The sequence below is a fragment of the Oryzias latipes genome, chromosome 10, assembly GCF_002234675.1.
Source record: "Oryzias latipes chromosome 10, ASM223467v1".
Classification (NCBI taxonomy): Eukaryota; Metazoa; Chordata; class Actinopteri; order Beloniformes; family Adrianichthyidae; genus Oryzias; species Oryzias latipes.
Window position 1 is genome coordinate 1,928,228 of NC_019868.2, and position 23,521 is coordinate 1,951,748.

Sequence of the window (23,521 nt, forward strand, 5' to 3'; positions counted from 1 at the left end):
CTTGGAAGTCACAGGATTCCTTCTGACCTTTCTAGAGGTCATTTGAGGAACTGCAACATTTGGAACTTCCTGGTTGAGGGCCAATGGTTTCTCTGTCGTTGGCTTTATTTCTGAAAACGTTATTAGTTGTGATACAAATACAAAAATTCAACTTTCTTCTCCAGCTGTTGTGTCTGTGAGACTGAAAGACTGAAGCTAAAAGAAAACAAGAAAAGCTTTTGCAAATAAACAACTTTCTTAAAATTGATTTAATCTACAGAGTTGGAAAACCAACAAACACATTTGCTGACTGTCAAAATTGAAAGTTTGCTGTAAATCGCTGCACTTTGCTTCTTAATAAGCATTAATTGTTAGGAGCAGGTAAAATGCGCTGCTCAAACGTTTGTCAGTTTCTGAAACGTTTTTATTTACCAAACCAGTTTTTGTGTGATTGTGCATGTGTGCATGTGTGTGTGGACGTGTGTGTGAGGCTTTTATTTAACACGTCAAATAATTTTTTGACCACACATGGTGTCACCTGAGAAGTGAAACATTTTTTATTTCTCAAAACTGTAAATCTGACTCCAGAGGAGTCGGCTTCCATGAAGCTCATTGCGATGATGGAACACGCCTTTCAGAAAGCACTCATTGTGATGCAAATGACAGGTGTTTACTTAGAAAAAGTTCTTTAAGGAGGACTGCTCAGGAGGAGGAGAATTTCTTGAACGGGGGGAGGGGAGTTTTTGGGGTCGTGGGAGAAGAATAGCATCACTGGAGCCTCCTGTTCTCCTCTCTCACAGGTTGTGTGGAAAGAGGGATGAATGCAGCGAGGACGTGACCAGTAGAGGATCAGAAGTGGCGAGGAGGGAGCAGACACTGGACGAGGCCCACAGCTCAAGGAGGAGGCTGAAGAGAGAGACGCCATCCAGCCGCCAGTGTTGGGGGGAGTGCAGGTGGTGAAGGGAGGGGCCAAGCCCAGCATGCCGGCAGCATGGAAAGGGTGAGGGAGCAGCGGCCTTTCTGCTCGCTGTCCAAGAGCCAGAGAGAGCGGGACAGAGACTGTGGCAGAGACAAGGATAGGGAGCGCCGCTACACCGCCTCCTCCACCGACCGGGACGGGGGGGCCTGCCGCGTGCCCACACAGAAGTCATACAGCTCCAGCGAGACCCTGCAGGCTTTCGACCATGACCCTTCACGAATGCTGTTTGGAGGCAGAGTCAAGGAGATGGCCCACATGGAGAGCAGCGAGTACGCCAGAGCAGGTCAGTCTTCCCGCCGGGAAAGAAGCCTCACCAGAGCTGCAGAGTCAGCTGGTGCTGGCATGGGGACAGAGGTGTGCTCACCTATGGGATGCATGAGGTCAGTGGGAGGAGGGAGATAATCTCTGACTGAATCTGCACACCTGCAACAAACCGCAGCAGGTCTGCCAGCTTTTTAATAAAATGTCAGAAAGAATGTTTGAGAGGTTGATGCAGAGTGACGTCATTTATTCATCATTTCCTCAAAATACCAGGAAAAATCGGCTTCACTGAACATCCTAAAGTAAGAAATAGGTTTGAAAAACTCTCCGGATAATAGACTGGCAAAATTCTAATATCCTGCTTTTCTCACAATATTTCTTAATGTCAGGAAAACTGTGAAAAGAAATGACATTTTAGGTTTCCGACTTTTGAAAACACCTGGAGCAACAGGGTCATGGATGCAAGGTTTACAGCTCGTGTTTCCATTTCACCTTAACATGCTGCATCTGTGTTTACAAGACAAAAGAAAAGCAACTGCTGGACGTCAGTTGTTCTAAGCTTTCAGGAAAACTCTGCCTCCGTGATCATCTGAAAGTCCTGAGCGTGCTGAGCTGAAGTCAGGAGCAATGCTAAATCAGAATCAGCCTCCTCCTGTTGCCTGCTGGATCCAATTTCTGTAATTAAAAGGTTTGAGGCTTTGCTTTCGCTTTGAGCTCATAAGATTGCAATCAGAAAACCTGTCCATTGCTCACGTGGACTTTCTTCATGCTAATTGGTGTCCCTTTGAGAATGAAAGAGTCCTGATGACGTAGAAGAAATGAAGGTTGTTTTTCACAGACCTTTCTCAGCAGCAGCTGGCTCCTCACCACTGAAGAAAATGCCAAATTTAATGTCAGGGAACAAAAAAAAAAGCTTTTTCCGCCTATTGTACGACACGCGCGCATGTGTGTGTGAGTGTGAATAAAAAACAATTGTTTTTAACCTGAACCACAGATTCAATCAATTCTTCAGCCATTTCTTTAATATCTAGCTGTTTTAATTAATTAATTCTTTCTTTATTGTTCAAATCAGTGAACATCAAATACATTTCAGCATCAGTGATCTCTGTCAACTCGATAAAAAAGTGAAACCTAAAGACAACAAACATGTTTTGTGGTGAATAATCCTGATGAACGTCTTCTGCTGTCTGTCTGGAACTGGGATGTTGGAGTTTGTTGGGCAAACATCTCCACAGCGTTGGCCTGAAGGTTGCTGCATGAGCAGGTGTGTCCCACAGAGAACTCTGCTCTGCAGTAACTCCGCCCCCCGTAACCTGCTGGCCTGTATTCTTGTGTGCCGCCCGTTAACAGCGTTGTTGCTCCGCTTGTAAACTTTACTGCTGGCTGTCGTTCGCAGGGCAGACATTTTCACTGAGACAGCTCGGGATTTGTGATCCGCCGCCTCGCAGAGGCTTGGCTCTGGGCCCCGAGGCCGGCCTGTCCCACCCACTCAGCAGCTACTCAAGGGGACCCGCCGCCACAGAAAACCATGAACCTGTATCACCGGAACGTACCATAACTCTTTGGGGAACGGGGGCAAAATCCGGGCAGAATTCCTGCCTCTCCAGTCGCTCCAACTCGGCTCTGACGCTCACCGACACGGAAATGGACAATAAATCGGACACAGAGATGGGTGAGTGAGGGACATTTTCAATTCCTTTATTTAAATATGCTCATTTGTTTGCAGCTCATGGTTTCGGGGTTGGAGGGGTATGTAGATGAAGCAGCGGTGGGCTGGATTAGGGCTGGTTGCTGGAGACGAGGCCCTGATTGGTGGAAGGAAGTGGGGGCACGATTGGTGGGGCTGCTATCTGGAAAGGCATTCCCAGCTGCCTTTGTTTGGATCAAAGGCATGATTCCTTGCAGCGTTCAGGGAAGAATGTGGCTTTCAGATTGAGTGCTTGCGAGTCACCTGGTCCTTCTCCACAGGAAGCGGTGGAGTTTGATAAAGTTTCCCCATGGGCTATCGTATAATCAAAGATAGCTTTGTGTGCCTCAGTCCGAGATTTTGCTCTGAGAGTGTGCAGCGGTTGACTGGGCATGCATAATGGCTGATTAAATGGGCACTGTGGTTTGAAGTGCAAATTCGATCATGCTGGAAACCTGAGGAGGAGGATTGAGCTTCTCTGTTTGAAGGGCGCAGATCTTCAGCGCGTCCAGCGGAGGCTACAGCATCACCTTCTGTGTTTTTCATGTGCTCAGCCTCGTGTTTTCATGCACTGCTTCCTGAAAGTCACGGCCCAGCTGGCACACCCCTTCTGGATTTCCGGGCTGGACTTTTTTAATGCCGAAGAGACTTTTCAGAAGTTGGGGCTGTGAAAGGCTCCTGAAATCCGTCCTCATTATAGCCGGGGCCATCAACATTAAAACACAGGCATTGTAAAGCTCTAATTATTTTAAGAAATCGATGGTGTCAAAGAGTGGCAGGCAGTTCAAATAATTAGGGTTGATTACACTTTCCTGGCAAGAACATTAGAGAGGGCTAAAAAGGAAGCTGTCTGGTGTGCTCATGCTATCAATTTTTATCCTGAAAACATTGGCTACAGCCTGACATTTGAGACAAGTCATTTTCTTAATGGCAGCATTCATCATTGTGAATTTGTCTCTGGGGGGATCTGAGAAAGCCGTGTACCTTTTCAAAATGCCATCAGAAATCAGATCCAGCAGTTAGTTCATGCATGTGGCCTCTGGCCTGCAAACCTGCAGTCATTACAGCACAACGTTAAGCAGAGAGGAGCCTGTAAACACACGCTCCACTTCACTCCACATGTGCTGGAACTCATGCCAGGGGAGAAGCCACGGCACCGGGCAGAACCCCCCCCCTCTGACCCAGCTGCTCACAGCAGCGGCTCGCCCTTCCCCAGTCTGCTGCTGCCGGGGCTTTCTTCCCAATGGAGGCGCTTCTCCTCTCCGCAGTCGCCCCACTTCATGCTCTGCTTTTAGTTTTCTTCTCTTAAGGACGAATACCTGCTGCTTGGCTTTGTGCAGGAGATGCTTTACAAACAGGATTTGGGTTGTTGGACCTTCAGATCCTCTGTAGCTCTTTAAAAAAGATTGGCAGATATTTAGTATAGATTCGTGTTCGCCTGCTAAAATACTGAATCAGGTTGAATCTGAATCATTCGATTTATACTTTCATTTGATGCTATTTTTCTTTCATTTTAAAACATTTGTTTTGCATTTTGGATCGACTGTTTTCAAAAGTGAGAATTGCCTTAAAAAATCTTAAATGAAAAACTAAATTGGTTTTATTTAGCAACTACTTCAAAGCAAAAGCATTAGTGTTTTTGTTTTTTCATAGCTGGAAATAAATTCAGGTCTCAAGGGGTAAAAGCAAATTTTTGCCCACAGAAAATAAATAATATAAATACTGCATTAAAAAAAAGAATTAATTTTTATTTCCTAAATCAAAAGATTTTAAATCTAAATATATTTAACCGAGCCCTAATTTTATTTTATTTTATTTTCCAGTCATTGAAAATGTAACAATGAACTGTTAAAGTACTTTATACTTAGTATAGTATTAGTATTTATATTCATCATTTTACACAGGCTCCAGATTATTCTAACATTTAAAAATCAGCCTAATAAATGGGAAAAATGGTCAAACACAGCATTGTTTTTTCACATATTGGTTGTTGTTGGTTTTCTGGTATAATAGAAGGTGTTTTATTAACAAAATACGTCTTTATAGATATATCTCCATAGACTATCTAGATCATTTCTTAACTGAAATGCAGTCAAGCTAATCTGCAGGTTTTGATCTAATGTAAAGTGAAGTGGATTTTTATTTTTGTGGGTTTGATGTTTTTCCTGAGACGGCCTCAGCAGGCTGGAGCTTTTGAAAGAAACGGCTTGAATAAGTTCTCTGCTGGGCTTTGATCCGGCTGATCCGCACCACTGTGACCGTCACATTCACACGCTCAGGACGGCCTCTGCAGATCCGGCGTGAAGCCGCTCTTGAAGGTGCAACTTCGATCTGCGTCCAAACACGTCCTCTCTGAAGCTCGACCCTTTCACCGCATTTTCATGCTGCCCAAATCAAATAATCTTCCTCACCAACTCCTTTTGAGTGGAGTTCATCTGTTCCATTAACTGCACATACGATTTAATCTATAATTCACTGCTCTAACCCCCTTTGGTCAAACTATTTTTAGATAAAATCGTTTTTATCATCTGGATTCTGAGCCAGAACAAAGACAAACCTTCCCTCCGTCCCACCTCTATACATCTTCCTCTCTTCTTTTCCTTTGTCAGGAAGCATTGCACTTTTGACTTTCACTATTTAATGAAGCAGCTCAGAGAAATGACCCATCCAAAGGTTTCTATCAGCTCAATATGCATGCGGAAGCTCCGACAAGGGGCCGTTCAGCCCCACTTATTCATAAATGAACTCAATATTTCATTCTAATTTGCTCTGTTCTGCAGAGTGTTTGACACAGACTAATCCCAGAGCCGGAGCACACTCACCGAACACGGCAGCTGCACATGTTCACCTGCGCCCGAGAGGGCCCTGCCCCTTTCAACACGCACCCAGAGCGACCACGAGTGGTCAGCGGGGCCGTGTGCAGCTGCTAAATTGCCCACACAGGAGCGGGGAGCTTAAAAAGGAAGGGGTTGGAGATCTCTGGAACATGAACTGAACCGTGTTTTTCAGAGAAGAGCCAAAGAAAGACCCCCGCCTTTAGTTAAGCCCACGTCAGACACAAGAAACTCTCCAAAAATAAAGAATGCATACATGCATAACAATGTTGCTGTCATTTGAATTGATTTTAAATGTGTGTTTCTCTTCATTGTTGGAAAGCAGAGTCAATGATTAGCTGTCTGGGTTCTGTTCCGGGTCTGCATCAGGAGCCGCTCAGGCTTGGCTGCGTTATCTAGGTCACGGTGGCGGTGAAGTCATGTGGGGACGCATGATTCTGCTGAAGGTAGAGCTCAGAACAGACCTGATCCGCTGACTTCTGTTGTTGTTTTTTATTTGTGTCTGAATAGCAGCGAAATGTTTTCAACCAAAAAATATTATTTTAATAAAACTGGTTTTTATTTTTCCTTTTAGATTTCTGCACACACACGGACTGATTGAATCTGAAATTTTATCAACAAATATTTTTCGACAAAAATAGGCAGAGTTAAAAAAAAATCTTTTAATTGATTAATTTTCAGTGTAAGATTCTTTATTTACGAAAGTGAAAAACCTTTTCTAATGTGAAAACTGGAAGCAGAAAATACAAAACATCCGTTTCACAGCAGCAGCCTCATTTACAATCTAAATTAATTTAAAATATGGCTCATTTTCTATGTACATCAATCATAACGGTAACTTTTAGCTCTCCATGATGAAATGAGAAGTTAATTTTTTTCCCGTTGGCTTTCACCATCATAACTATGAAATTATTTGGTTTCAATTTACAATTTTAGCATTCCTATCTATTTAGAATTCAGTCCAAGTCAAATAACAGTCACATCATTTTTTTTTTAAGAAATCTTTCACACACTTAGTGTTTTAAATTTAGCACTTTTAGATATAATTATTAAAAATATATATATATTAATAAAAAAGAAAAAAACGAACAAAAAAGCTTTATTGAGTAAAAAAAAATACAATAAATGTTTATTAAAAAAATTATTATTATTTTTTAATATTTAAAACAAATATTTTTGAAAGTGAAATATCTGACATTTAAAGAACGTTTAAAAACATTTTTTTGTGGACCGCACAGACATTTTCTTATTTGACCCAAATAAATCATCATTACCACAGACTGTGTGTGTGTGTGTGTGTGTGTGGGGGGGGGGGTGATAGTGACAGACTACAAGACAGTTGAAGAGGGTGGGGGGGTGGACCAAAAGGTCTTTACTTTCACCTGCATGCCTCAAGCGGGTGGGGTGGGGGTCTCTGACACCATGAGCTCGGCATCACCGCCATCTTCCACGTCCACCGTTCCAAGCAGGACGTTGGCGTGTGATGGAACTTCCTTTGTTCCTTTAAGGTTCATGTTTTGGATCCAGACGTTGCGGTTGAACTATGGAAACGTTTTTACACCAAAACAGCAGAGGCTGTTTCTGCGCTGAGTCCTCCAACAAGCTTTCCATCAGCTGACACAGCGACCTGATAGACAATCCTGCAGGAATGTTTGACACAAAATGATGCTTCATATTATTCATATAAGTCAGTTCACACATGACTTGTGCATTTTATTCTGTTGGAACACAGACACACAAAAGACAAAAATAACTTATAATATAATATAATATAATAACTTATATCCATTATATCCAGAATTGGGCTTGTCTTTAGATCCGGTTGATCGTGTAATCACTGTCATTGACTGTTCAACCTTTAGAAAAAAATATAAAAAAACAATAATAATATTTAAATAAAACATGGATAAACAATGTATTAAACTAGATTTCTTTAGGTTGAAAAATATTGATAATTTTATGTTTAAATTTTTTTATTGTTATTTATTATTTATTCTTAAACTGAATTTAAAAAAAGAAAAAGAAACAAAACGACAAAAGATGTTTTACTGCAGATAAATATAAAAGGCTACGTTATTGTTTTAATGCCTGCATCAGAATAAAAACAGAGTTGGTCAAAACTCTGTTATTTAAGGACTTATCTTATGAAAATACGCTTGATAACGATGTTGTCTGATTTTTCTATTTTTATTCAGATTTTTTTGTTGGATTAAAAATACAGAAAAATTAATTTTTTATCTAAATTCAATTGTTTAATGCTATGTTTTTGTGAACCACAAAAACAGGTAAAACTTAAAACAATGGACATTTTTAACCTAAGTAATAAAAAATAACAAAAAAAAACACAATTTAGTGTGGGTCATTTTGACCCACTTATGGAGGACTTTGGGGTCACTTGTGCATTTTAGGTTTTAGAGTAAAACCATCTGGAAAACATAAGTGTAAATCACTAACAAGGAAAGAGAGCCGATAATAACTCCAGTAATAACTGACATGATTGGCTGTGAAGAACTGCAGGCTTTTACCCCGTTTACATCTTTGATTTGAGCTTTGTAACGTCAGCCTGCGTTACACGGGCAAAAAATTGTCTCTGCATGTATAGAAGCTGCAGAAATGACGGAACAAATCCCAAACTCTCTGAGGAGAACGTTTTCCAAACAATGTCAGTGATGAACTGATGAAATGAAAAGCTGGTGTAAGCCACACGGAGGAGTTAAAACAAACGGAGAGGAGGAGGAGATGCTGTGTGATATGCTTTGCAAACCTGACACTTTTTGTATTTGGCCTTGATAGAAAGGATTCTGAATCTCTCAGCGTTCTAGTTTCTAGAAGGATCTGTACTTAAACAGACGTGAACTCGAGCAGATGCTCTGCATGTCAAATACATGAAGAGAAATCAGGCCAGAGCCCTGTGGGCAGAAAGAGTTCAGGAAGGTGCTGTGGAGAACACCAGCCTGACAGGAAGAGCGAGCTGCAGAGCTGCAGCAGCAGCCACGGGCAGCCAGAGACGTGTACTGTGTACTGTGCTGGAACATGCGTCCTTTCAGAATAAGAGGTGTTCTGGATCATCTGTTGTGGCCTGATTGTCAGCGCAGATTAAGAATCATTGTAGAAGAAGTGGGGTTGCCTAATCTGTAAGGTGGGGTTCCAAAGAGCTAACCGGCATGCTTGGAAGTGGAGGAGACAATTTCTGGACATCCAATCAAGTCTCATAAAAGTCCTACAGAAGGTCGATGGTCCAACAGCAGCCGTAGCATCTGTACCGCACACACTGAAATCCGCCAGGGACGACCGGAGCACCAAGCAGTTCTGAAGACAGAAAGACGCTTCTTTTGGGAGCTGAAGAGAAAAGATTTCATGGAGAAATCAGATCTTGATCATGAGATTTTAGGTTAATTAAACTAAAGGCTGTTTTGACACAAATGACAAACATTTTGGAGTTCATTTTGGTGGCAGTAAAGTTGATTTTCTAGGTTTTCCTTAATGTTCTGAAAACATTTCCAAATGCCGTAGGACCTGCCAACAGTAATGAGGCTAATGCTGAGCGCACTCTGGTTCTGGAACAAACACAAAGACTGGCGTCAAATCTGCAGAATCATGTCACAGCGGTCGTGTCTGTAGTGTTTCTTCTTTGCCTCAGAAAGCAGTTTGGTACCAGGATGACTGATACCTCTAAGTGGAGGCCATCATGGCCATCATCAGGTCTGACTGTGGATCCAGCATGAGCCTCATCAACAGGATCCGACTGACTGCTGAAGCTGATGTTTGGCTTGTGTGCAGCTGGGCTGTTCTCCGCGTGCCCTTGACCTTGTGCCATTCATTATCTGCATGTGATCTCCTCGGCTTCATGAAGGTTCAGCTTATTTCATCCTGCCTTCATGCTTTTTCACATTACTGCCCGTTTTACAGGCCTGTTTTGCTGGAATAGACTTTTGCAAGTGCTTCCTTAGGTTTTAGACGATCAATCAGAAATAGTTTTATGAAGAGAAATAAAGGACAGGAAGTGAATTATCTTAAAGAAGCTGCTTGGTTTAGTTGTAACTGTTTCATGGTATTTTGTCAAAAGCTGTGAGAAAGATTTAAACGTGTTCAGATAGAGTGAAAGGGCTCCATAAATGCTGGAGGAGGATTTAAAGTTTCACCAAATCAAAGAGGTATTTTTTTTATAGAGACGTTGTCAATCTTAGTTTGATTAGATTTTTCTATATAAAGCATTAATTGTAGTCAATAAATGACAAAATCACACAGATTTATCAAACTCATTACAGAAATTATGAAATGCATAGATAAAACAAAAAAAGTCAAGTAGAGTTTTGATTTATAGATTGAAAAGGAGCGGGAAGAAGGGAGTTTACATAATCCCACCCCTGCTGAGTTCATTCATTTGTTATTGATAGTTTTATAGTTCTTATAGTTTTGCATAATCTTGTTAGTATGACCTTCAGGTTTTGAACAAAAATAAACTTAAACTGAATGAAAATTGTATTCTTGTTCCTGTATTTACCTAAAAATGTTCAATTGCAAAATAAATTCTTTTTTTAAAGACTGTTTGTTCACTAACCTTTGCCTGATCCACAGCGAGCAGTTCCTTCATAAGAAAATGTTCCCAAAACAAAACCAAGAGGAGGTGTTTGCGAATGTTGGTCTGTTAGTAGCTCTGCCTATCACCCTCAGAAAGTAAAGGTTAGGATTTACTCCAAAACTGTCTGCATGTCGAGCTTTATTATACCCATTTTTTCTGTCAGGTCAAAGTGCAGCATCGTTCTGAACATCAGCAGGAGACAGATTCCTTTTTCCACACAAATGTAGACTGCTTCCAGATCAATATCCCAGCTTTCATAAAACATGGATGACAGCATGTAGCAGAAACACTGAGGGCTCTGTTGAACTGCGGCTCCCAGCAGAGGAGGAGCCCACGCGCTCCTGCGTGCCTCCTGCAGACGCTCTCCTCAGCTTCACAAAGCATTTCTCTCTCATTGTTCAGAGAGAGGAGCGCCGACCCGGGTTTGAGGACGGGGCCTTGCAGCGTGACGCCCGTCATCCTCACTTTCACATCAATCCTTGGATCTGGCCTTCCATTCAAAGTTATGGAGGGAAAATGTGCCTCGCATTGACCTTTGATGAAGACGGGCTGCTGAGGATGCAACGGCGCTTCTTCCTCTCTGCCGCCACGTCCTCCCGCCTCATGTCGCAGGCCCGCCTTCTGTAGTTTTGTCCGCCGATTCCTCACGCCAACAGCGCTCGTTAAAGGTTAATCAAATCAGGAAAGCAGTCGTAGCAAAGTATGGTGGAGCTCAGCGAGCAGCAGAGGCTTTTAGGGGGAAAGCAGAGCAGGCATCCTGGAACACACACACACACACATCTGAACATCTTATTTAGATTTTCACACTTCGTCTCTTCAAAATTAAAAGAAGACGTGCACACAGTCAGGCGGGGCGTCACGCTGACAGAGGTGACACGCCATCTGTCAAACTCCTGCCTCCCATCCGCTCCGTGTATTGTGACAGTGCAATCTGCCTATTGATCGCAGCACCAGAATCCTTCCTCGCCGCTTTAATAATTCAATATAGATGAACACGGAGAGAAAAATAACATCAGAGAGCCCGCTCCGCTGCGGCCGGAGAGGCCCGCCATCTGCGGCGGGTCGGCGAAATTGGCAGAGAAAAGAGTTTGACGATCATTGATGGGAGAAGGTGCGTGTGAGCTTCATCCCGGGCCTCCTCACTCTTTGATTGCCATCATTTACTGTCATCACTCGTCTGCCAGCCGGAGCTGTCAGCGTACACACTGTAAGTGCTCAGGGTGACAGGAGATGGAGGATTTCGAGGCAAATGCCAGAGCAGGTGTTGTGCTTATCAGTCACAGGAAGGCTGCGACCGGAGCCGTCCAGGAGTCCTGAGGAGACGCCGGCCTCTTCCTCTGCAGAACAAATGTCAGCTGCACGTGAACTTCTGTCAGGACAAACAGCCGTCGGGTCAATAATGGCGGCTTCATGTCAACAGCGTGATGAACTGTGGACGTGAGATGTCAGTCATGTTTTTGAACGAACATGAGTGACACGTGACTGGAAAGCTCACCCCCCCTCACACGGACACACAGAGGGTCTGCTTGTGTCATTCTGCCCGGTGATGAGGGGAGCTGACTCTTGAATCCACAGAGTCCTTTTACTGTCAGAGGCGTGACTTCTGGAGCCTCTCCAATGAGAAGAAGGATTTAGAAACCGTCCTGCTAATTATTGGATTTCTTGTGTTTGGTGCAGCCCATTCTTAGGATGTAAAGATAGATGAGGTTGTGTGATGGGGGGGCACGTCCGTGGGTTTGTAATATCGACGCTGCAGGTCACTCGTCCTTTTAACCGTGTTTGTGTAACGATGCTGGTTTGTAGAAGCACAGAAACCCTTTGGATCTCATCTGGAAAGCAAAGATTCTGATGTAGAAGGTTGGAATTTGTTCAGCCCATTTTGTCTTTGGAAGAGAATAAATCAAAGTAATTTCCATTTATTTTGAAATTGCTGCTCAGTATTGCTGCTATAAAAGCTTTCCACCCGAGTGTTTGTGAGGGAAACGGACCGGCAGGCGTCCAGTCCCTTAGTTTATCTTCCTTCCTGGTGTGACAGATGCCAAAGTTGCGTTGGACCCTCAGGAAATGTCGTAGTCGTAGTTTCCGGCCACGTCTGCCAAGCAGCAGCGTGGCGGTGGCACCAGCGCATCTGCAGGATGGTGCGGGGCGCGTTATTACAAGCTGGAATCACTCGGCTCCTGTCAGAGACGACTGTTTACCGTCCTCAGGAGGAAATCACTCATTTCATTTCATCACACAAGTTAATGGAGTGATCAGATTACCTCACAGCATGGAAATGGAAGCAACAGTATTTTTATGCCCAATGAATATTAATATGGGAAACAGGAATTAACATTGGTTTTGCTAATATCTGCTGTGCAATGATTCCTTTGCGTCTGTGGGCTGCAGAAGGTCTCACAAGGCGGCGTGCACGTGCCAATGATTGCTTGTAATGAGAATAATTAGGAAGTCATTTTGTGAACGCCTGGAAACGGTATGAAGAAAGCGGACAACCTTGAAAAGACGGTCCGTCACCGAGGGGCTGGTCAGGATGCACTACTTTATCTGGATCTGGTTTTGTTTCATGTGAGCTGAAATAGATTTTCCGTCGTGTCCTGGATCCGCAGCGCCTCTTCAGATGTCGTCTGCAGACCTGACCTGCCTATCAGATTGATTTAGTTCCACATCTCCTTTCCTGCCGTGTCTGCGGACTCGGGAGGGCATTTTACATCTCTGACCTCTGCTGCTGGACGATAAAAAAGTCGTGTTTACTGAACAAAGAATCATAGTTTCCTTTTTTGTTTACAACAAAAGGATTTTTGTATGAAACAGCAGAGTAAGCGGAGGGGAACCCGCATTCAGCTCCAGCAGTTAAGTGACCAAGTATAATGATGTAAAAATGTGCAAACATGTTTTATGTTAATTGTGTCGGGCTGCTCTAATTTCCTTTTTGACAAGTGGAATAAAAGACACATTTTCGCTGCAGATTATTATACCACATCTTTTCATCTGAGCTGGAAATGAGTTTTAGTCTTTTATACACACGGATCAATGTTTCATTAAAGGCTTCATCTTCACTCAGGATTTCAGGGAGTTTACGTCATGTAAGCATTTCATCTCCCACAAATGCATCAGTTGAACACATCTTCATCCTTTTCCTGCTGAAACCTCAAACCGTTTGGTCAAATTTGTCTGGTCTGATCAAATGTTGTCAGTCCGTACGCCCCTCCCCAAAGGCGGAGGAGCTTTTGATGGACAGCTGCGCTGCAGGAAGATCTTCCTCAAGCATCGTTTTCCAGACTCAAAAAGGAGAACAAAAGAGCTGATGGAGTGGGAGGAGCTTCATCAGAGCTGTCCCCACAAATGTTCCCTGGACCTTAAAGTCACAAATTCATAAATCTGGTAGAAGTTTCAGAGACCACCTTTTTATCAACATTTCCAATTTAAAAGCCTTCCCTGCTCCACTGTAGATAAGCGATGGAACCGCAGAGACCAGAAAACAGTAATACAGAGTTAAAGAAACAGACAAAATTAAAAACAAACAGTCAGCTTTACACTGAAATTGACCTGAAAATTGTTTCGAAAGTAAACCAGTCGTTTCTGTAAAAAATGTCAACTTTTAACAAAACAGACGAATGAAAAAATGCTGCTGTTTGTTCGGGCGATGCAGCAGAATTTACCAAACAAACAGAACAAAAACTACAAATGGATAATCAAACAAAAGAACATCAAACAAAAAGCAGACTTTTTGGGGGTCCACCTATAGGGAAGGCTTAAAAAGAGGTCTCTCATCTTCTCATAGGACAGGGAAAAGTGCGTTGACATGCTGCGACCTTACGATTAATGGAGAGATGAATCTACCTCCTATTTAAGTGTAGAATTGAATGATTGTTATACTAATCATTTTTAAAATGCATGCTTTATTTTACATTTTTTTTTTGTCTTTACACATTTCTTTTATGTCTGTGTTTAAGCAATATGAAGAGGCAAAAAGAACAAAAAAAACTATCAAAGGAAATTGAATATTTATGGAATATTTCAATGTAAAGAGTCTTTTGAACAGTCTTTTTTGTATTCCAAATTATTTTGTTCAGCTTTTATGTTTAAGCATTTTGTGACTGGCATGAAGTGGAATTTAGTATGAATCTTTTTTCTCAAGCATTTTTAATCAAAGCAAACCCAAACTTCTGGAAAATGAATAACACAAACAATAAAAAGGCCTGTTTTGTTTTTGATTTCTGTTTTACGGAACATTTTTCAGATGAAACCCGAGTTTGTGTAGAAGTCCTCAGCAGCTCGTGTTTGTCCATTTCTCTGATAACTTTGGCTGCTTCTAGCTGCATTTTTGCAGAGGTAATCTTGAGGATCTACGCCTTATCCAGAACGAGGAACAGGAGCGCAGAACCTTAAGTAGGTTGCTAATGATGGCAGAGGAGAGGCTTTGACTCATGGCCACTTGTGTGGCGCTCGCAGCTCTTATGACTCATCTCTCCAAGCTCACCGCCGATCCGTCTGAAATAATCTCCCTGATATTCAGCTAAATTTGGCAGGTCTGCTTTCTGCAGGAGCAGCATCAGATCAGCCTGAAGTCTGAATGTCTGCCGTTTTAAAGTGTGTCATTCACGCTTAAAATAGCTCAGAGGAAGAGGGGAGAATGGATCAGTATTCCTGCAGCGGGACAGCCAGAGTGGGCTGCTAAAGGACGTCCTAATGCACACATGGAGAGACTTCAGTGCATGATTGGGGAGAAAGCTCCCACACACTGTTTCCTTAAGGGAGAAAGGTCAGTATCCAGAGGAGGAAATGGTGAGCTATTGTTATGATTGATCACACAGCAAGGTCCAGGGAGGGCACAGTGTCACTTTCATTGTCAAGCTCATTAAACTACAGAGAACCCCCCCCAGTGTCTCATGTCCTCTGTCCTTAGCTGTAATGTGCAGAAAGCTTTCCATGGAGTGCAGCTCCAGGAAGAGACGGTCTGAAAAAAAAACTGCACAATGCACATCTTCACTTGAAAGGCCAGCGAGGAATTCAGCAGGAAGGAGAGAAAAAATCCCATATATTTCAGCGCAGAGGTGGCAGATTTCACTTCCAGTATTAGCAATAGTAACAGTCAACTTACAGCAGCGACAATGTGGAGAAGTGCCAAATCAATTAGAACAGAGCAAAACTGAAGCGTTGTAGCCAAAGGCAGTGCTGCGAGACGTTTGGAGGGATATTCAGCTGCTGATTAAAAATGAATGGTATTACAATACATAAATCTTTGGCCGTGTGCCCTGAGCCTAGCATCCCGAAACTGTGGTCACTTCAGGGGAGGGGTGGAGGGGCATCAAATATCCAAGATATGAAGGCGCACTCAGGTAACAGACTGATGGTTCAATTCATCTAATCACCCATGCAAACCTTAGCACTTTGCAGATATGGATTTGAGGCCAGGGATTGATACGTGTAAACTGACTCATGCTCCAACAAAGAAAACATGTCCTGTAAAAACGGCTCCTGCACCTGTCCTGCTTCTGTCCAGAAGTCCTCAGCTCACACATTTCACTGTTTTCTAGCTTTTTACTGAATTAGATTAGGAAATATTATAGTAACATGGATGGATGGATGGATGTTATTATGATATACAATATTTTGCTCACTATGTGGGAATCATTAAAGCCTTCATTGTTTTCAAAAGAACGACAGTGGGCCTTATAATCCAGAGTGCTTTAGCCCTAGATATGAAATAAAATTGGTTGTTCTTACTGATGTTGAACGATTTAGAGGCACACAGCGCTCTGTCAAAATGACAGTCTGGTTTCCTTTTTTGGTTACAAACTAGGTCATGTGTTATTGTAAAAACACGAACGGGGCTAATGTTCTGTCTGTTGCTTTTCATGCTGCAAACAAAGTTTGGAGTTACAGGTTTTGTGAATTCGCTAACAAAGTCTGACTGACAGACTCCTCTCTGACTCTTTTGCTTAATGTGTCTGACCGTTCGGTGCGCCTTATATATGTCAAAAAAATTTTAAGCGATGGAATCCAATGTCTCCAACTAAATTATATATACTTCAGGATCTTGTGCATCCCTTTGAACAATCACTTTGGATCTCAAATAAACAATTGGAGAAATATAGCTTTTGCAAAAGAAGTGGTTTTGTGGCAAAACTTGCCCCCGGCATGGGGTAAGTTAATAAGTAAGAAAGAAAGATTCAGCACAAATGTCTTTAATTCATTATCTTATTGTTAATTTAAAGTTTGAAATAATCACAGGCCACTTTTTTGACAATGTTGCAGGAAAATACGAACCTTTGCTCACTTCTGGCTGTACGATCAAGTGGTGAATGCTGTTCACTTAAAGATGGTTCACAACAGCTTGTGCCATATGAACATATATTTAGAACAAAGGAAAACATTTAAGAAGAGCCGCCTAATCATTCACTTTTTGATGCTGCAAGGGGATGTAAGCTTATGCTCCCTTCTGGCTACACGACAGGTTTTTGTGGAATGGAGACTTTCTTGAGCACATCACTTCTATGGATGACTCCCTAATCATTCCCTGTAAATGTGAAGACGTCCCGCTGGCACAACTTAAACCCCTTTTGGCAAAAATGCATCCGTTTACTGTTTTAAGCTAGCATAATGCTAACTGTATACATTTGTGGTGTCGCTTACTAAAGCACTAAAACATGTGAACTGTTTTTAAAGTTATCTATTGCTGTTCAGCATGGCGCATGTCGTGCCGACAAGAGAAATGTGACTGTTATAGAAAAACAAGGCAACTGAGGAGGCTGACGCTAAACGCTCAGACCTGTTTGAAGAGGAGGAGGAAGAAAACCTGAGGTCTGCTAGTGGCACTCAGTGATGTTGATCACGCATGAATCAGAGAATTTTCAATTGGCCATTTTACATGTCAATTTAGTGACGAACTACACATCAAGGATGACAATTGGCTGACAGCAATTAAAAAAATATATTTGATAATTTTGGTATTGTAGTATATTTTTGATATTCATTTTTTTCACTTCCTCAGGACAAACAAACATTAACTCCAAATCACATGTGAAGCAGGGCAAACAAGTATTGGGAATCTGATCAGAAAAGACTAGAAACACACAAGAAAACTAAATGTAATAAGTGATTACAGAGTGCTTAATCTGGAAGAATTAAGTGTCTGAAAGCTGACTTTAGCCCTTTTTGTTTGGGATTATGGATGGTGCCTAAAGGCTTGCAGCAGAGGTGAAGGCGTCTCTGCTCAGAGTAGAGGTCAAACAGATAAATTGGCCAGGCTGGCTTTTAGAAGCTCTGGGGTCAAAGCCCATTTATCTTATTAGAGCGACGGATCCTTTTAGAGGCCTCCGCTGAAGGATTAGACAGATGAACAGCACCGGGGCATTAGCTGACAGACCATTTGGCAAATAGGTTCACAGTGTTTCCGCCGATTGTCTTTTTCAAGAGGAGCTGTCCAAAGCCGGGTTTTCTTGAAGTTGTAAAGATGTTTTGAATGTTTTTATAACCCCAGCTGAACAAAACTACAAACTGAAGATCTCAGTTTTCTAAAGCTAAAAATTGGAATTCCATTTTTTCTGAGTATTTGAGCGATGAATGCATCTTTGTTTTTCTGCATGTAGAAACTATTGACTGAATCTCACTCTTGTAACTTCATGACTTTGAGAGAACTTTTAAAAATAAGTTTAGCCAAACAAGTAGATTATAATAAAAACAAACAGAGAGGGAACTTTAGGTTGAGATTGAAAAAAAACAACAATTGCTTTTGTAAAATAATCATCATCTTTACTTTTTCTGCAGAAACTAAATGCTAAAAAAAAAAAAAAACAAGTCAAAACAAGTTAAAAAGTCAAATTTCCTTGAATTTCCTTGAATTATGACTTATTAAATGTTGAATTCTAATCCCATTCCATGAAAATGAATAGAACCAGCTTCCTCAGGATGAAGGCATCTCTGCTCCATGCTCTTCATTTTTCTGAGGACCACAGTTGCTTTTGGACAGCAGATCATTTCGAGTTCAGCTCTTGCTGCGATTTTATTTTCTCATTAGTAAGTGTTTTGTTGTTGCTGCTCCTCCATGAGCTCTCCTCTTGGCAAACGCTGCAGAATGCCCTGTGCCTTCTCAAATGGGAACCAGCAGGAAACTCCCCTCTGCTAATTGGGAACAACCAGCAGGAGATTTCACAGTAAAAAGTTTAAGTGGAGAATATTTTATGTCTGAAAATTTGGGACTTGGTATTACAGGTGCAATTGATGACATTACTCACCGTTCAGATTGTGTCACGGTTTCAGAGACACAGTTTGGATCAATTTTTAGATTAATGAAACGGAAAATTAATAAGATAAAAAATGTAAAAGACTTTAAAGCATAAATACACACACACACATAGACACCTCCCAATATATATTTATTTGGGGTGTAAAAAGGTATTCAGCCAGCCACCAATTGTGGAAGTTCTCCCACTTAAAAAGATGAGAGAGGCCAGTAATTTTCATCATAGGTAAACCTCAACTATGACAGACAAAATGAGAAAAAAATCCAGAAAATGACATTGTCTGATTTTTAAAGAATTGTTTTGTTAATTAGGGTGAAAAATAGATATTTGGTCAATAGCAAAAGTTCAACTCAATACTTTGTTCTAAATCCTTTGGTGACAATGACAGCGGTCAGATGTGTTCTGTAAGCCTTCACAAAGTTTCCATAAATTGTTGCTGGTATTTTGGGCTGTTCCTCCTGGCAGATCTCCTCTAGAGCAGTGATGTCGCTAGGCAACAAGGACTTTAAACTCCCTCCAAAGATTTTCTATGGGGTTGAGATCTGGAGACCATGAGATGCTTCTTTTGAAGCCACTCTTTCATTACCCGGTCAGTGTGTTTGGGATGGTTGTCATGCTGAAAGACCCAGCCATGTTTCATCTTCAATGCTGATGGAAGGAGGTTTTCAGTCAAAATCTGACCGAACACGGCCCCATTCATTCTTTACTTTACACTGATCAGTCGTCCTTGTCCCTTTGCTGAAAAACAGTCCCAAAGCATGATGGTTCCACCCCCATGCTTTACAGTAGGTCTGGTGTTCTTTGGATGCAATTCAGCATTCTTTCTCCTCCAAACACGACCAGTAGAGTTTAACCAAAAAGGTTTGTTGTGGTTTGATCAGACCATAGGACATTCTCCCAATCCTCTTCTGGGTCATCTTAATGCTCTCTAGCAGACTTTAGATGGGCCTGCACATGTACTGGCTTTAGCAGGGGGACACGTCTGCCACTGCAGGGTTTGAGTCCCTGGTGGTGTAGTGTGTTCCTGATGGTACCTTTGTTACTTTGGTCCCAGCTCTCTGCAGGTCATTCACTAGGTCCCCCGTGTGGTTCTGGAATGTTTGCTCACCGTTCTTGTGATCATTGTGACCCCACAGGGTGAGATCTTGGGGGGGGGGCATGGAAGGAGATCAGTGGTCATGTATGTCTTCCATTTCCTAATAATTGCTCCCACAGTTGATTTCTTCACACCAATCTGCTTACCTGTTGCAGATTCAGTCTTACAGCCTGGTGCAGGTCAACAATTAAACAAATTATTGATTTATTTCTCAAATAGTCTGTTTCAGATAAGTTTTATTATTATGAAAATCTTTTCCACAAGTCATTTAAAATGAACAAAAGTGGAACTTTACTGTCATCCGCATCTTAAGAAATAGTTGAAAATATGTTTTGCTGCCTAAAAAACAAGACAAAACATTTGCTCATATTTTTAATAAAATGCTACTGTATTTTCTTATTGAAGATCAGTTAGATTTGTATTCATTTATCTTTAAACCCAGCCTTGCTTAGCAACACACTGCACTGAATAAAGCCCAATATTTTGTTTTATTTTTAATTAAAACTAAACCCTAATTATCTACAATTTGTTGACAAAGGTTTGTATAAAATGTAGGTTGAACTTGGTGATCAAGTTTTTGCTTGAGAACGAATAAAATGATAATTTCCTGACAGAATATTTGTCAAACCTTAATTGTCTGCTGTTCACATGGACCTCCTGTTAACAGTTTCCTGGTGTCTGGTATCACAGGGATGCTAAAACTTTCACTAGAAGGAAGCTGCCGTCGTTAAAGTCCTTCATGCATATTTGGAATGAATAAATTGGTTATTAAAGCCATTTTTACATTTTTTAGTGTTCATCCTGAAATGATGGTTCTTAAGATAATCTAGCCTTTTGGGGAAATTGTAATAGTTCATTAAAAATTGGAATAAAGCAGAGATCGGAACTCTGTAATTAATACAGCGGCATGGCGTCCCTTGTTTCACCTCCAAAAATGGCTGCAAGAGCTGGATCCCTGTCCTTCCTAATGCAGTGTAGCATTTATGTCCAGTCCACTTAAAAAACCCAAACATGCTGTCAAGATGACACACGCTGCTTCCCTGTAATTGGCCACCCCTTCCTGCTGCAACCCCCAGTGCTCTTGTCTATTGTTGAGAGGAAATGTGTTGATTCCAATTTGAACTCGGCTCAGGACCGCGCTCGCCAGAGCAGCTGAATTACTGTGACATTTTTCAGCGTAATTGTGTTCCTGTGTAATTCCCCTTTCTCTTAGTCTGTGAGTGCGAGTGGACCACGGAAGGTTAGCGTCTGATTAATCACAAGACAACGACGGCTACCATCACGTTTTACAGTGGCCTGGCCAAATGAAGGCACAAGCCAAGCTCGGGTGTGTCCTGTCATAAAGCTGTGCTGTAACGAGCCAAACCACCTGTTTACTGCCCACGGCTGACCCTTTTCACCGACTAGCCCTTTTTTATTTGTCTTTGCGATGGGAGCTGCTTGTTTGAACGTCACGTAGAGATGCTCAGAGGGACAGTCAGTCTTCAAAAGCGGTGACTTGGAGTTTGCTCTTGAAAGACGTATGGGGCTGACATTTGGGAGTTCATTAAAAAAGCTTGAGAGAGAATCCTTCTTCCTCCCCGTGCAGCATGCCACAGTGTGTTTGCAGTGGCAGAAGAATAATAGAAACAACCCGCTGCTGCAGTCTTTTCGGTGCAGGCTGCAGCAGCGGAGGCCATTTTGCGTGAAGGCTGTCTAACTTATTAAATCCTGGTGTCAACCCGTCTATCAGGTTTCCAGTGAACGCACTCATTTGCGCTCTAAGTGATGCTGGATTACATGAACAGCTCTGATAATTGCTTTGAGGAATCGGATGCGCTGCCTGCTGTGTGGACTGAACAGAAGCCTCAGAGGAAAGCCCCTCACCTGTTTCTCAAAACTGCCTTGTTTTGGCTGGTTCCACTGCAGAAAATGATGCAGCAACACAGAAAACCCTAAACTGGGTGTGTCCCCCCACACCCTGCACTGCTTCCTCTGACCCTGCCTCCTCCACCTCAGGGGTGGAGAGAAACAAAAACACAATACTAACTTGAAAATTGAACATTTTGCTAATCCGTCCTGAGCAACAGCTTCGGCTGTGTGGATGAGGAGCCTTAAAATAACCTGCAGCACTTCACTCTCAGCGAGTAAGATTCATTTCACCACTGGCTGAGTAGCAGGGTGGGCTGTATTCTCTCCACCATTTAGTTTGTAGATGTTAGGGAGCGTTACATGCGGCAGGTGCAGGCTGACAACTGCATGAATAATGCGTCTGGTGGAGGGAAACTCAGTCAGGGGAAGCCCATTCCCAGGACTCACCGTTAATATCACTGTGCTCTCTTTCAGGGGATACTGCTGACATTTTGCTCTCTGTGTAATAGAGACCTAACCTTTAAGCATCGCATGGGGGAAGCCATTCTTTTAAATCTACTGTCCATCCCTGAGATTTAGCCAAATACTGCCCTCGCACACATCTACAGCAATTCTTCTTTTCTGGCCTCCCTTTTTCACATCTTTCTCTCTACAAAAATGTGAAATTAAATCTAAAGCTGCAGTATAGCTCCTGTGGAATACTCTGAGACTGAAAGCTAGTGACAGCCAGAGCAAAGATGATGACTTGGACGGATGAACAGTTCACTTTTTGTTTTGTCCAAGTCTGCCTTAACTCCTCAAATCCAGGCTCCAGCGTTAAGCCACCAAGAAAAACGGGCAGATCCCCTGTGTCCTCCTTGAAGCTAAGCAAGCTGAAGGAAAGTCATTGTTTCAGCAGCCAGTAATGATGATCAGTCACAATCTCGCAGATCGACTGCACATCGGTCAAACGTGGCGACATCCTCAAAGGGAGAGAAGGCCCGCTCTCGCCGTCCTGCATACTGAGCAGATTGATTGTGTTTCCTGCTGAGATTTAGGGAAAATCTTTCAAGTGTGTGTGGCATTTAATGTGCCTCTGAGTTGGAGCTATTTAACTTTTTTTCAATAAAAATCCCATTATAAAGGATAATTTAGCTTTTTGAGGCGATTTAAGAAGAAAAAGAGTGCATCACTTTATCTCTGATTGTGTCTTCTTAGACGTTCCTGGCCATTTCCCCGTTGTTAGAAAACAGCACATTTCCTCTCAAAGCGGCCCTTTTGTTGCGTTCATAAACATGAAGGAACAGCAGGGTGTAGGCATGCACAGATACAGCCTCTGATGGTCAATAGTAAACACAAGTGAGAGCAAAATTTCCCATAAAGCCGAAAGTGAACACCAGGCAGCAGCTGGTGGGTAAGTTTTGTGGATTTTTATTTTTTTTCACAGAGGCCACATGTGATCATAATGTGGTAATTGGATAGCTCATTTATTTCACTTGGGTCTAACTAGAGGTCTCTGCTGTGACATTAATTTAGCATGGTAAGCCGGCTTCGACCTGACTGATGATCCTGGAAGAGGTTTAGGGTTTTAGGGTGTGCCCATCCTTCTACCTAAGAAATCTTTTTTTCCTGTACGGGAATGAGCCAGGCCATGATTTGTGTAATTAAAGCCATTTCTGAACGGGCTGCAGCACCCCCCTGCTCGATGCTTGGAAATATTCTCCACATTTGTTCTGACTTTACTGGAAATTGCCTTTATTATAGCAACAATGATAGAATCCAGTAAATCTGGGAAAAATATAGGGTGTAGTGTTGCCATCAATAATACATTGGAAACAAGTCGGCGCTGATGGAACCTGAGGCCTTTCCTTTGTGGAGGTCTTAGTGCCGTAGCGATGCATGTGAATAATGCATGCCCCCAGATAGACTCCAACTCCCTCTATAGCCCTTTCCTCTCGCTGGCTTCCTGGCTTGCAGGCTGGTGCGGCACTTTTCCCCAGCAGTGACTGGCTGTGCCTCCGGGGCAG

General features: G+C 42.3%; 1 protein-coding gene across 6 annotated transcripts in view; it reads left to right on the forward strand.

Moving 5' to 3' along the window:
• Positions 1-23,521, forward strand: part of LOC101160146 (teneurin-3) — a 175,029-nt gene that overhangs the window by 13,065 nt on the left and 138,443 nt on the right. For all 6 annotated transcript variants that reach the window (XM_023959511.1, XM_023959512.1, XM_023959510.1 and 3 more), the window contains exons 2-3: positions 780-1,241; positions 2,616-2,891. In XM_023959511.1, coding sequence (XP_023815279.1) covers positions 971-1,241; positions 2,616-2,891 — 547 coding nt within the window. In that variant the 5' untranslated portion in view covers positions 780-970. The remainder of the gene's footprint in view (positions 1-779; positions 1,242-2,615; positions 2,892-23,521) is intronic.